This window comes from Tupaia chinensis, unplaced genomic scaffold, assembly GCF_000334495.1.
Source record: "Tupaia chinensis unplaced genomic scaffold, TupChi_1.0 Scaffold147069_1, whole genome shotgun sequence".
Lineage (NCBI taxonomy): Eukaryota > Metazoa > Chordata > Mammalia > Scandentia > Tupaiidae > Tupaia > Tupaia belangeri.
The window spans coordinates 226314-239737 of record NW_006206919.1 but is presented as its reverse complement, the minus strand read 5'-3'; the positions used below and the strand labels follow the sequence as shown (position 1 = coordinate 239737).

Below are 13424 nucleotides of genomic sequence, written 5' to 3'. Positions count from 1 at the left end.
TCCAATTTTTCGCTCTCTTCCATAGAGTGCGGATAGTCGGTATATATTGAGTGGATACATACAATATCTTTCTTTCATAGCCTGGTTTACTTCACTCAGCAATAGATCCTCCATATCTGACCACTTTCTATCAAGAATTATTTTATTTAACTTTATTTATTTATTTGACCAGAGAGGGACAGAGTGAGAGCAAGAGAGAGAGAAAGTGAGAAAGCAAGCCACCGGGTCCAGGACTAGATCCGCAGTCGGCCATGTGGGAGTCAAGCATCCTTAACTACCACACCACTTGGTGGTCCCTGTAAAAGCAGTTTTTCCTTCTTTACTCATAAGTTCATGTGGAAAACTTGAAGGTTAAGTTTGTTTTTCTTTCTCCTGTAACCCCAAGGATAAAGCCAGTATTACCAATTCTCAATTTGCCAGAGGTCACCCTCCAAATGAGGAATCATTTTCTCCAAAATGATTTGATTCCCAGTCCCTGAATCCCTTCACTCATTGGTTCATTCCATAGTTATTCTGTAATCTAAGTGTGGAATCAGGCACTGAGGAGGCCACGGCAGAAAGATTCCCTGAGTGAGCTAGGGTGGGGTAGAAAGATCTCCTGAAGGGCAGGAGCAGACACACACAATGAAATGAACAAGTGAAACTACAAAAACAAGGAGAGAGTAAAAATTAATACAAAGAGGGGCCGGCAGGTGGCATGGTGGTTAAAGGTGCTGAATTCCCACATAGCAGTTTGAGTCCTGGACCTGGCAGCCTGCTTTCTCATTCCCCCCCTCCTTGTCAAATTAAAAAACAATAATAACAAATAGAAATAAATAAATAAATATTTAAAAAATTAATACAAAGAAAATAAAGCCAGGGAAGATAAAAGCATGAACAAGAGGCAAAGCATTTAGAGGACACAAAAATGAAAAATTATCTGTTGATGATAACGTATATGATAATATCTTGAACTGGACTAATATACCAGGTATTCCTTCTGAGAAAATTCATTTTACAAACTGGAATGATAGACAGTGGTTAGATGCATAACAGAATAAATTTTAAAATACTAATAAATAAAAATCAACATGTTTTAAAAATTAAAATAGAAAATTATGTATTTATAAATGTTATTTATTGCATAAATTAATTTTTCTTGCCTTTATTTCAGCAAAATCACTAATAATGATTTTAATATAAATTGAGTTCTACTAATAGTAGATTAAAAGTAAATCAAAGGATTTATTTTGTTTTGAGATGCCAAAGCAAAAGAAATATTGCATTGAAGGTATATAATATTAAGTATGTAATATTTGTATTACATTCTTTTTTTAAAAGAATTATTTTATTAATTTATTTTAATTTGACCAGAGAGGAATGTATTACTTTCATAAACAGATATAAATTAAAGGTAAAATATGAAAAAAAATGGTAAGAGGAAAATTTTCTCTGAATAAATGACATTTATACTAAGAGTTGAACAGTGAAAAGGTGCCAACCCTACACATTCAGAAAGGGTACTGAAGTGAGAGAAAAAGGCGAGGACAAAAGTTCTGAGAAAGAACAAGTTTAGCGTAGTCAAGGAAAGCTAAAGATCTTATTCAAAAATCAGATTCTGATGCTAAGAAAAAATCCTGTAATTTTTTTTTTTTTTTAATTCCAGAGAGCACTTGTACTTGCCAAAAAGAGACATAAGAAAGGAAGGGTGAAGGGACAGAGTCACACTGCAATTCTTTCCCCTCTATTTCTCCATCTTGTTGGGATTTGGGGCGCATGCACACAGGTGCCTGGCATGTTTTTCAAGCCACTGGGGCCAGGAGTCACATTGCAGTCATTCATGTAGGCTCTGGCTCCCTGAACAGTAAGCTATGGGCTGACTCTATATTATAAATTGGAAAGTGCAACATTAGATCACTTTTACTAGGAAATTACACTGTAAACCAGGACCCTCTAAAAGTGTTACTTAAAAATTCGTACAAATTTGGGACCAGTAAATGGTGTAGTGGTTACGTCACTGGACTCGCACATGGTTGACTGCAGTTCGAGTCCCAGACTCAGAGGCTTAAAACTCGCGCTGGGCATATGTGTATGCATGTCCAAAATCCTAAGAGGAGAATGGATGAGAAGGAATAGTGGTGTGGCCATCCCTCCTGGGGGGGGGTGATTTCTCTGTTTCTGTCTCTCTGGCACATGTACGTGCCCTATAGCAAAAATCTCTCTAAAAAAAAATTAATACAAAATTTACATATTAGGTCATAACATACTGACTTAATTGGAAGGTTCAAGGGGCCTAGTATTACTGTGACTGCTTTATGTGTCTCCAGAATCTAGGACAGTTCTTGAAACACAGTAGGATATTAATTGCAAAAGGAAGAGAAGTAAAGAAAAAATGAAGAGACAGCACAATCGAGGAAGAGGAAGAAGGGAAGGAAAAACGATTTGTTTTCACCTGTTTTGGTAAAGAATGTTCCATGTTTCTGGACCAGATTATCTAGAGTATCTCACTACTCATCCCTGCAGTTACACCAGTTTGAAAAGCACACACTTAAGGGGCCCACCAGATGGCATAATGGTTATGTCACTGGACTCCCACGTGGTCAACTACGGTTCAAGTCCTGGACTCAGCAGCTTAAAACTCACACCAGACATGTGTGCGTGCGTGCGTGCATGCATGCCCAAGATCCTGAGAGAAGGGATTGTAGTGTGGCCATCCCCCTGGGCAGGGTGTGATCTCTTTCTTTCTTTCTCTCTGTCTCTCTGATAAGCACACATGCCCTATAGTAAAAAATCTCTCTAAAAAGAAGAAAAGTAAAGCACACATATAGAATGACTAAGAAACACCTCTTTTCCTTTCCAAGAGCTAAGATGAAAGCTTTCCTGGCTGTCCAATTAATTGTTACAGGAAAGAGTTACAAGAACTGGATATCAGGGACCCCATGACTATAAATTCTTTAAAAGTGAAACCTGGGTCTTCACGTAGGTGCACTGCCAACTGCCAAGCACACCGGGCACTCCATTACTGCTCATCTCTCCAGCGACGAATGGCCAGAATTTTGCATCAGAGCAGGGAAATCAATTAACCTCTGGGGGCCTCAGTTTCCTCTGCCTATTAAATAAAGCACTGAGTAGCTGCTATCTAAAATTCTTCTCATCTCTAAACTTCAATGAATCCCCGAAGGTCACCTTGAGATAAGCTGTAGACTGGATGTCAAACTTATAAATATTTTCAGCTTGGCATGAAATAGGTTTTTCCAAAAGAAGTGGATACTCTGTGCGAAATTCTTTGAAGAAAGTCCTAAGGGAGGTAGAGAAGGGAGATATCTCAAAACTGACTTATCGTTGATTTTAAATTGGAAAGCCTGCAATAACCTTCTTGTTTTTACTTTGGTTACTAGAGGATTATTGGGAACATCTATGAATATATGTGAGAAGTATATTTCACAGTAATTTCTCTACTTTGTCTTTATAGGTTATATTTCTACCTCCTCTGCCGAAGAGATTACTCAAACACCAGCACCAGGTGGGAACTACATTTTCACAAAATAGATTTCCAGCCACTGTTATCATAGCCACATCTTTAACAAGTACCACTCTGAGCAGTTATTGTGCTAAATGCACTAAACCAAAGCTAAAGCAAAACTATAGAAAAGAAACGTTCCAGAGATGCCTCTGGGTATTGAGTTTGTGAGTACATGTTTTTTGGCTTTTTAATATTGTATTTTCGGCAATGAGAATCATATAATGGACTGCGGGAAGGTTAGAAGTGTTTTAAAGGGTACACTGAACACACATAAGCTCTGCTGTCTAAGTGGTTTATGGCGTGGGCAGTGCTGACAAGCACAATGCGTGAAAAACCAAGACAACGCCATGTTCATTTCACTGTGGTTACTGTGCAATGCAAGTCAACTTGGTTATGCTGCACACTGAAATGGATCGGGGGATCTGGTAGAGACAAGAGCATGAAGTGAACATGTGCGAGAACCCATTGTTAGTACATAATGTTCTCATTTTTTGTATTTTATAAGGCTTGTTTCTAAAAAGATGCAATAATTCATCCATATGTCCCCAGCTGCCACATATGCCATAACTAAGAATATCAGAGAAGTGGCAGCAGGTAGAACTTTAGCATGCTTTACTGCCTGAAAAGCTTGTAGCAGGGGAATCAGGCTGCTCTGGTCCCTGCCTGTCTCAGAGGAGCAAATGACTCTGAAGACACCGTTGAGCGCACAAGTCATGAAGCACTGCACCGCCTCCTCCCAGTCTCCAGCACACACCAAGCCCCAGTGCTAAGGTGCAGGAGGGGAGTCCTGCTTTGTCTCCTCCATGTCTCCTCCACAGCCTTGTCCGCTGTGATGTTTTAGTGCAGACTCCGCTCAGCAACTTGTTTTGAGTCTCCAAAGTAAAAGGACTGGAAGTCTTTGCCAGACTGTGCCCCCTATGAAGGTGTTACCAAATCTGAGCAGTGAACTAGATAGGACGATAATTACAAATGCTCTTGACTTGGGGAAGAAAAGTGTAGATTCCTGGTCGGAAATAGAAGAGGAAGTCAAGTTAAAGGGATTCTGCTTGGCTGTGTTGCTTCTAATCCAATTTGGACGTGTGCCCTGTTCATGAATAACATTAGCGTTGTGTATTGTCAACCTCCTGTAACCCTAACTTACTAATATTCCCTTTCAGTTTCCACCAGGTAACAAGCATACATCTTTCACGTTCACCTGTGTGCCCCTGCAACCTCAGGCTCTGAGTAGTCAGTGTCCAAGCAGTGCACCCCCAACAGGCAGAATGAGCTCTCTACTTCATAAACTATTAAGATAGGAAAAGGGTTGATTTCTACTGGCTTTGCTTATTTTTTTTTTTAAGTTTCATTTATTTGTTCCCTGGGGTGAGAGAAACAGAGAGAGAGACAGAGAGAGAGAAAGATATAGCACCCCAACAGGGCCCTGACACCACAACCCACCCCAGGGTCAGCCAGCTCTGGATCATGGGCGTGGCATCCTCAGGGAGGTCTCGTGTGAACTGGGTCACGTGGGTCAGCAGCACAGAGCATCACTTTGCACGACCTGCGAGTTCAGCATAGCTTTTAATATTTTTAAAGATTTTTGCCACAGGGCGTGTTCACTCAATGGAGAGGGATAGAAAAAGAGAAAGATAAAGAGGAAGTGAAAAGTCATCCTCCCAGCAGGGATAGCCATGTCACACTCCTTCTCTTCTGTTCTCCTTTTGGGATTTTGGTCATGTATGAATGTGCATTTGGTGTGGTTTTCAAGCCTCCAGGTTGGGGACTTGAACAGTAGTTGGCCATGTGAGAGTTCAGTACCTTAACTACCACACTATCTGCTGACCCCTGGCTTTTACATTTTTAAGGGGCTTAAAGCAATCATAAAAAAATAAATAAAAAGATATTTTGTAACACGAACATTATTGAAATTCAAATTCTATTGTCTATAAATCATATTTGTAACATGGCCATACTGATTCCTTTATGTTTTGGTCCTCACACATATTATCTGTGGCTGGTTTCCCCCCCAGCCACAGAGTTGAAGAGTTATAATATAGACTATGTAGTCCACAAAGCCTTAAAGATTTATTTTCCACTGCTTTACAGAAAAAGTTCACTGACCCCTTTGCTAAGGGATCTCAACCTGAAATTGAAAAACTTAGATTTAGGGAACCGGCAGTTAGCGTAATGGCTATGTCGCTGGACTCCCACGTAGCCGACCGCGGTTCGCGTCCCGGACCCAGTGGCTTAAAACTCACGCCGGGCGCGTGTGCGTGCGTGCCCAAGATCCCGAGAGGAGAATGGAGGAGAAGGGATTGCGGTGTGACCATCCCCCCTGGGGGGTGATTTCTCGCTTTCTGTCTCTATGTCTCTCTCTGTCTGGCAAGCGCACGCGCCCTACAGTGAAAATCTCACACCAAAAAAAAACAAACACACAAACAAAAAAAACGTAGATTTAAATCTGACTCCGGATATTCAAGCTCAATGCCTTGAAGACAGTGGTGGACACGGGGTGTGAGGCTCCAGGCCTGTATCTCAGGCTGTAACTGAAACAATTCAACTTGGTCTGTTTCACACATCCGTGAGTTTTATACTTGGAAAATGTTTAGAGAGAAATGTTTTGGGGGGCAGGGTAGATGTGGGAAAAGAGGTTCTAAAGCAAAATCACAAGATATACCACCATGAACAATGGCAACTGGCAAGGCTGCCCCCATAGCACCATGGTTAAGCCCTGGGCATAGAGAGCCAGATCCCACATGGCCAACCACTGTTCAAATCCTGGTCCTGGCAGCCTGAAAAACATACTGGATGCATGTGAACACATGTTCATGATCCTGATGAGGTGAGGAATGGAGAAAAAAGGATTGTGATGTGACCATGCCACACAGGGGGACAGGCTCATTCTCTCTCTCTCTCTCTCTCTCTCTCTGGCAAGAACTTACGTCTTCTGGCAGTAATAAAAAAAAAAAAGAAGGCAAATGGTGTTATTTCTCAAGTAAATCAAGCTAATAATCAATTGTTTTCTGAAGTTATCTATATTTTAGATAAAGGTAATATGAGACCCTTAGAAAGTGTAAGAATGGACCTCAAAACCCAGGGAAATGAAGTTTATTTAGGTATTAATCTAGTCTGGAGTAGTTCTTCTCCCAGCTGGAGGCCTGTGAGAATCCACTGCCCGGAAACCATGGATGATTCTGATATTAAGTCAAGAGCGAGAACTACTGGGTTGTCAGAAAAGTCATGCCATATTTTTTTTCTGTGTTTTCCTCTGCAAAAATGTGTCATGACTTTTCCAACAACCCAATACTACCTAGTTCCATTGCTGCTCTTTGTTACTGCTCCACCAGTAGCGAGACGTACCCGCAGCATGGAAACTTTGAGAGAAACTTTTCCCTTTCAATTTGAATTTTTCTCATCCAGTGCAAACGTATTGTGTGCAGCATTCAACTAGAGAAATGCCTATATCTTAAAGTAAGGCTGGAACACCTGAAGTATGTGGAACCTCCTTTAGTTCTGAGGATTCTTTGGTGGGCAAGAGTAACCAGATCAGAGTATGCTCGGCTGGGAAAGGGAAGTTCCAGGGAATAAATTGCTACTACCAGAAACATCTGCCCTTCAGTAATGTGGATAGGCCACTACAGATCACTGTACAACCTCATGCTGGTGGGTACAACTCTACCACTGTCAGGCTATGAACAAGATGAATTAAGATGAATTATTATTTGCTTGATCTTTTTTTTTTATTTATTTATTTTTTGGCTTTAGCTTTTTTTGAGGGTATAGCAAGGAGAGGAGTTTGTTGAAGGAGAGGGAAGGAAAACAAAGGTCCTAAGAAGAGAGGCATCCAGAAAATGGATTGCAGAGGAGGACTGGGCCAGGGTTTTCAGCTGAGTCAGGCTAGCTTTCATTCCTGCATACATTCCCTTGTGGTGGGGAGGGGCACATGCTGGATGGGTCCAGTTACTCTTCTCATTTTGGAGAGGGTACGAAGGTCAGCAGACTCTCTATCTAGAAACTTTGGGCCATGAACTATGTAATCTGTTCAGTTAGTCTTGACTCGCTGTCAGGGAAGCCTTGCTTGAGAGTTACATTGCATTTTGGTGAACATTTAATCTCCTTTTAATAAAATACATTTGGTGCTTTCAATCTTTTTATTCTGCATAGATCACCATAGATCTTGGCAGACAGTTCTACAGTTCAATAGATCTGAGTTCAAAATCCAGCTCTGCTACTTAGCAGCTGTGGCCTTCCTTAAGCAAGCTAGGCAATGTTTCTGATCTTTGTTTTTCTCCTCTATAAATAATAAGCACTCCATAATAAGAGGCCCCCCATGAATTGTTCTGAAAAACAAGCTGGGTTGTTGCACTTGGCCCCTGGCTCCCTAATTGCACCTGTTAATAGTCCACACTCTCCTTGAGAGTTACTGACAGAACAGTTCAGATATAAAGTATTGAGGTCTATGGAAAACACTGGGCTTAACTGTTATCACACAAAACACTCTATCCTTTAGACGTTTACATTTTCTAAGTTGTAATTGACTGCCTTGTCTTAATAAAGCCCCTCCCCAAAAGAAAAATGATTGACAACTGACTGTATGGACAGCTGTCTCTATTATTACAACTTGACCCAGATTGAATTTGTCAGTCCTTTGGTTCAAGAGCAAAACTGAACGGTTTCCTGTAAATGTTGCCTCATGGACAATCTTCTTCAGACATTCTTTGGCGCAGGCAAGGATCCTATGCATATATTCATTCTGTGTAAGACAATGAGTCTGGCAGAAAAAGCATGGGGTTGGAACTCAGTGGAGATGGGCTTTTTTCCCAGTTTTACCCAAAATCAGCAGTACAAAACTTTCACAAATAGGTTTATTAGTCCGTTTTTAAGGTCATCGTAATGCCAAAATGCTATGGCACTTAGAAAATGTAGTTTTTTGACTTGGAAACTATTTAAGGTATTTCATGTGCAGGGTGTACCCTGGTAAGAGTTTGGTGTTGCAAGATAAGACTTCTATCAACTGTAAGTCAGGAGGGATCTCCGACCCAAAGCCAAACCACGGGCTGCATGAGCTGGCTTTATCACGTCGGGACAGGAGCTCAGCTAGGGGAAGCTGCAGTGTTAGTCTAGTCATATTTCACATGAGAAATGTCAACTGTTCTCAAAAGAATGTAATGTTCTTTGTTGAACATGTTGAATATGGCAACATCTCTGATTTCATTATCACACATTGTATGTATACTTTGAAAAACCACATTGTACTCCATGAAAAAGTACAACAAAAAAAAAATTTAAGTTTTCGCCATAGCAGTGTGTGCTTTCACAGAGAGAGACAGAGAGAGAGAAGAAAATGAGAAATCATCCTCCAGAAGGGATGGTCACTCTGCAATCCCTTCTCCTCCATTCTCCTCTCAGAATTTGGGGCATGTACGCAGACACACCTGGAATGTTTTACAAGCCACTGGGCCTTGAGACTTGAGCTGCAACGTTAGCTATATGGGATCTAGTACCTTAACCAGCATGCCACCTGCTGGCCCAGAAGTACAACGATTAAATATAAATAAGAAATTATGAAGAAAATAAAATATTTCCCCATGAATGAATATAATGGGTTGTCGGAAAAGTCATGACACATTTTACATAGAAAATATATGTCATGACTTTTTCGACAACCTAATATTTCTAATAAAAGTTACATGTTAAAAAAAAAAAAGGAAAAATAGGGATCAGCAGTTGGCATAATGGCTATGTCACTGGACTCCCATGTAGTCAACTGTGGTTTGAGTCCCCGACCCAGTGACTTAAACTCACATTGGGCATGTGTGTGTGCATGCCTGCCCAAGATCACGCGAGGAGAATGGAGGAGAAGGGATTGTGGCATGGCCATTCTCCCCTGGAGAGTTATTTCTTGTTTTCTGTCTCTCTGTCTCTCTCTGTCTTTCTGAAGAGCGCATGCACCCTATAGCAAAAAATTCTCAAAAAAAAAAGAAAAGAAAAAAAAGGAAAATAGCTCATTTGTTTTATTAAAAAATGCATGAGCTATTTGGAGAACCCATACGGACAAGTGGGAAGAGCATATAGCAGAAAGCTAACTGGATCTTTATTTTTGGTTGTTTCCCTAAAAGACACAAAGCCCACAAACCACCCCACCTTCTTGGTACAATGGGACAGTGTATGGCCCAATGTGGAGACGCCATAGGGCCGTACAGCTGGCATAAGCAACTGTGACCTCAGGGAAATGAAGATAAAGGCTATTAAAGGTGAAACACTCTGCAACACTCACGTTATGCAAAGATAAGCTGTGAGAGGATTCGGATTGCACACTTGGAATATTCCATTTTCTAGGAGATATACCAGTTCCACTCTTCCCAAACCTGAATTGTACAATTCTGTTCAGGCCACAAACTTTGTACAATGTACCATAGTGAATATCATTTCAGTGTCTAAGAACTAGATCAAAAAAACTTTAGGAGTCTGAGATCTTGCTAAACTGGCCAAAACTATCTTTCTACTTTACTTGGGACTAATTTGCTACTTGAACATTAAACTCAATATGAATGGCTTCACCATCCTTTGTGTGCTCTCTGTCTCCTGGACTCCGCATTGAATGCACTAGACACTCTCCTTTTTTCATATATTACCTATCTTATTTCTTTACATTTTTTTAATTTTAATTTTCTATCTTATTTTGCAATTGTCAAAGAGTGCTGCAGTCACCAGGGAGAGAGTGAAAGGGAGAGGGAGAAAGCATTACCCTCAATGAAATGTGGTCATGTCTCCTCCATTTCTCCATCCTGCGGGATTTGGGGCACGTGCACACACACACACACACACACACACAACTGGTATGGTCCACAAGTTGCCAGGCCTGGAACTCAAACCAGGGTCAGCCATGTGAGATCCTGTTGCCTTAACTACCAGGCTATGGGGCCAGTCCATATTTCTTTATCTTGGTTCCCCCTTCCTTCACATCTTCACCCAAAACTCCACCTGTCCTGCAGGGTTCAGCCAGTGATTGCCCTGCAAGTAGGCATGGGGTAAGGAATTGAGAATAAGCTTTTGCAGCTAAGCAAGTGCACAAAGTAGGCACAAAGCCCATTTGTTTCTGGGTGGCCAGATGTTGGACACTTCTTCCATGATACCTTAAGGTAAGTGTGCTTCCATGGAGGGGAGAATGGATATGTTCCTACTAAACTAAGAAATCTCATGTCAGTGCTGCTAGAGCAACACACAGATTCTCTTAGTAGCTATAGCAAGAGAAACTGAAGGGAGAGAGAGAGAATCTAAGTGCAAGAAGTTGGTGTAAAAAAAAAAATCGATGGAACAAAGGTGAGGTGATTATTATTTAAATTCTAGTTCTGAAGATGTTCAGGAATTCCAGGAATTCAGTTTCCCTTCTTTTGTGTGAACAACACACCCTGTACTCACCAACTAATATTCTCAACCAGGTAGTGAGCTCTGGGACCTGGAAATGATACTGGGACTCAGCAGAACCAGGTCTTGGTTCTGTTTCTAGCTACATGAATCCGAGCTACTCGTTTAATTTTATTATGCTATCAAACTTCTTATCTTGAAGTCACTCAATTGTGTTAGATATGCTGTAAGTGACCTTCTAGCTCAAATGCACACTCTGAATTCAACAGGACAATATTTAAATTGAACATTAATCTGGGAATGATGCAAACAGATTCTTGAAAGTTGCTTTAGCTGCAGGAAGTTAGGGACCTGGAGCACAAATAGATACAAAAGCAGGAGAGAGACCTCCCACACACACATATACACTAAATCCAGGTCCCTAAGAGGTTTAGGCCAACCAAGGTTATTATTAAAATGTTTACAAATTTGCGTGGACACCTACTACCCAATTTACTGAACTAGAGATGCTTGAAAAGCTCTGTTTAAAATCTTACTGGGCTGGCCCCATAGCACAGTGGTTAAGCCCTACGCATAGGGAGCCAGATCCCACATGGCTGACTAGTTTGAAGCCCTGGCTCCAGCAGCTTGAAAAACATACTAGGTGCATGTGTGTGGGGCACCCCAAATCCTGATGGAATGGAAAAGTGAAGGAAGGGGAAAGAATAGAGGAAAAAGGCATGACTGCCACACTAGGGAGCGGACAGGGTTGCTTCTCTCTCTCTCTCTCTCACACACACACACACATACACACACGCACATGCACACACACACACACACACAAGCTGTCTGGCAAACAAACAAACTGCTTATTCACAGTTATTTTGCAGCTTTGCAGAACAGAGTATGTCTACAGGTCTCTATCAACTGACTAGGGTCTTAGGAACCTGGGAGAGTCAAGCAGCGGTGTGGGCTGCTGTGGTCAAATGCAGCATTTGAACCCTCTTGGTGGCTGTTGAGGGAACATATTGTAAGATTTTGGTTTCCTTACCCTGAATTTTTAAAAGTAGCCTAAGTATCTGAAGATGCCTGTAGAGGTATTTTGTTTGTTTCTCTGTTCACATAAGTGATTTCTTTGTTTCCAACCAGATCCTATTATTAATTGAAGGCTATTGATAAAATCATCCCATGTGAATCTATTTTAGAATAACTATGAAGTTCTTCAAACTGTAATTAAACACTAGAAAACGTAAATGTTTATTTGTGTGATGGGAGTTCTTATTCTTCCAAGATGACAGTGTTTACACTGTTTATGAACTATGAACTTTGTTTTAAAGAATTATTATATTTAACTTTATTTATTTTAATTTGACCAGAGAGGGACAGAGTGAGAGAGAGAGAGAGAGAAAGAGAGAGAGAAAGATATATGATACGGGAGTTGAACCACAATGTCATGTGGGGAGTCCAGTGCCCTTAACCACTACGCCACCTGCCACACCCAAACTATGAACTTTTAATAAGAAATTTCTGTTCTCTCCTCTTAGTATTAAGGAAGGATGAATATTCATCCTATTAAAATGTTTATGAGGTTTGTTTTTTTTTTAGAAACTGGGAAAAAACTATGACTAAGTTCATATGATATATCAGTTACCAATATTAAATTGTTGGGGTAATGTTAAAAACATATTTCATCAAATTGTTTCTAGAGCATGTATGTATTTATATCCTTACTGTGTTGAATTTGGTGACTATGATAAAAAATTGTATAAAGGTTACCACATCTGGAGAATTAAAGCAGGTATGTTTAAGAGAATAAGTTGCAAATTTCCTTCTGAAATCAGTCTGGCCATCAACCAATTCTTGCACGGGTGCAAACAGAACATGAAGTGCTCAAGGGGGACTTGGATAAAGTGTGTACAATTTGGGGAAATTGCTTTGAAGACTTTGCTCCTCTAAACAATATGTTGCCTTTACTGTTAGTAATTCCCGAGTTTTGACCACAGTTTACAGCCTGGCTAGGAGCAAGCAGGCAGGGTGTGCAGACCTGGGATGGAAGGAGTGGCACTAGGGTCTAACATAGGACACGTTTTAGCCAGTGACAGAGCGAGTCTTCCTCTGTCACCACAGGGACTGTCTTCAGCTTTTACTTCTTCAAAACAAAATTTCCATTCAACACTCTTTTTCAGCTATTGGAGAAGAAGGAATTTCACCTATTTGTTAGATGGTTAAAATTGTTTTGCTAGGGGCCCACAGGTGGTCTAGCGGTTAGGGCCTCTTCTTACATAGACGACTGTGGTTTGAGTCCTGGACCCAGCAGCTTGAAAACTACTCTGGTCACATGTGTGTGTGTGTGTGTGTGTGTGTGTGTGTGTGTGCCCGAGATCGTGAGAGGAGTATGGGAGAATGGAAGAGAAGGAATGTGGCATGGCCATTCCCCCGGGAGGTGATTTCTCGCTTTCCCTCTCACTGTCTCTCTCTGACAAGAGCACATGCCCTATGGCAAAAACTGGGGGGAAAAATGTTTCGGTAAAGTTCAAAACTTATCTTAATGAACTCTCTTCACCTCAGCATTTTTTCATTTTGATACCCAAAGAGT

The 13424-nt window shown here is 40.9% G+C and overlaps 1 protein-coding gene across 2 annotated transcripts in view; it reads left to right on the top strand.

Annotated features, from left to right (window-relative positions):
- Positions 1–13424, top strand: part of GYPA (glycophorin A (MNS blood group)) — a 29434-nt gene that overhangs the window by 3014 nt on the left and 12996 nt on the right. For both annotated transcript variants that reach the window (XM_027768670.1, XM_027768669.1), the window contains exon 2: positions 3452–3502. In XM_027768670.1, the coding sequence (XP_027624471.1) occupies positions 3452–3502 (51 nt within the window). The remainder of the gene's footprint in view (positions 1–3451; positions 3503–13424) is intronic.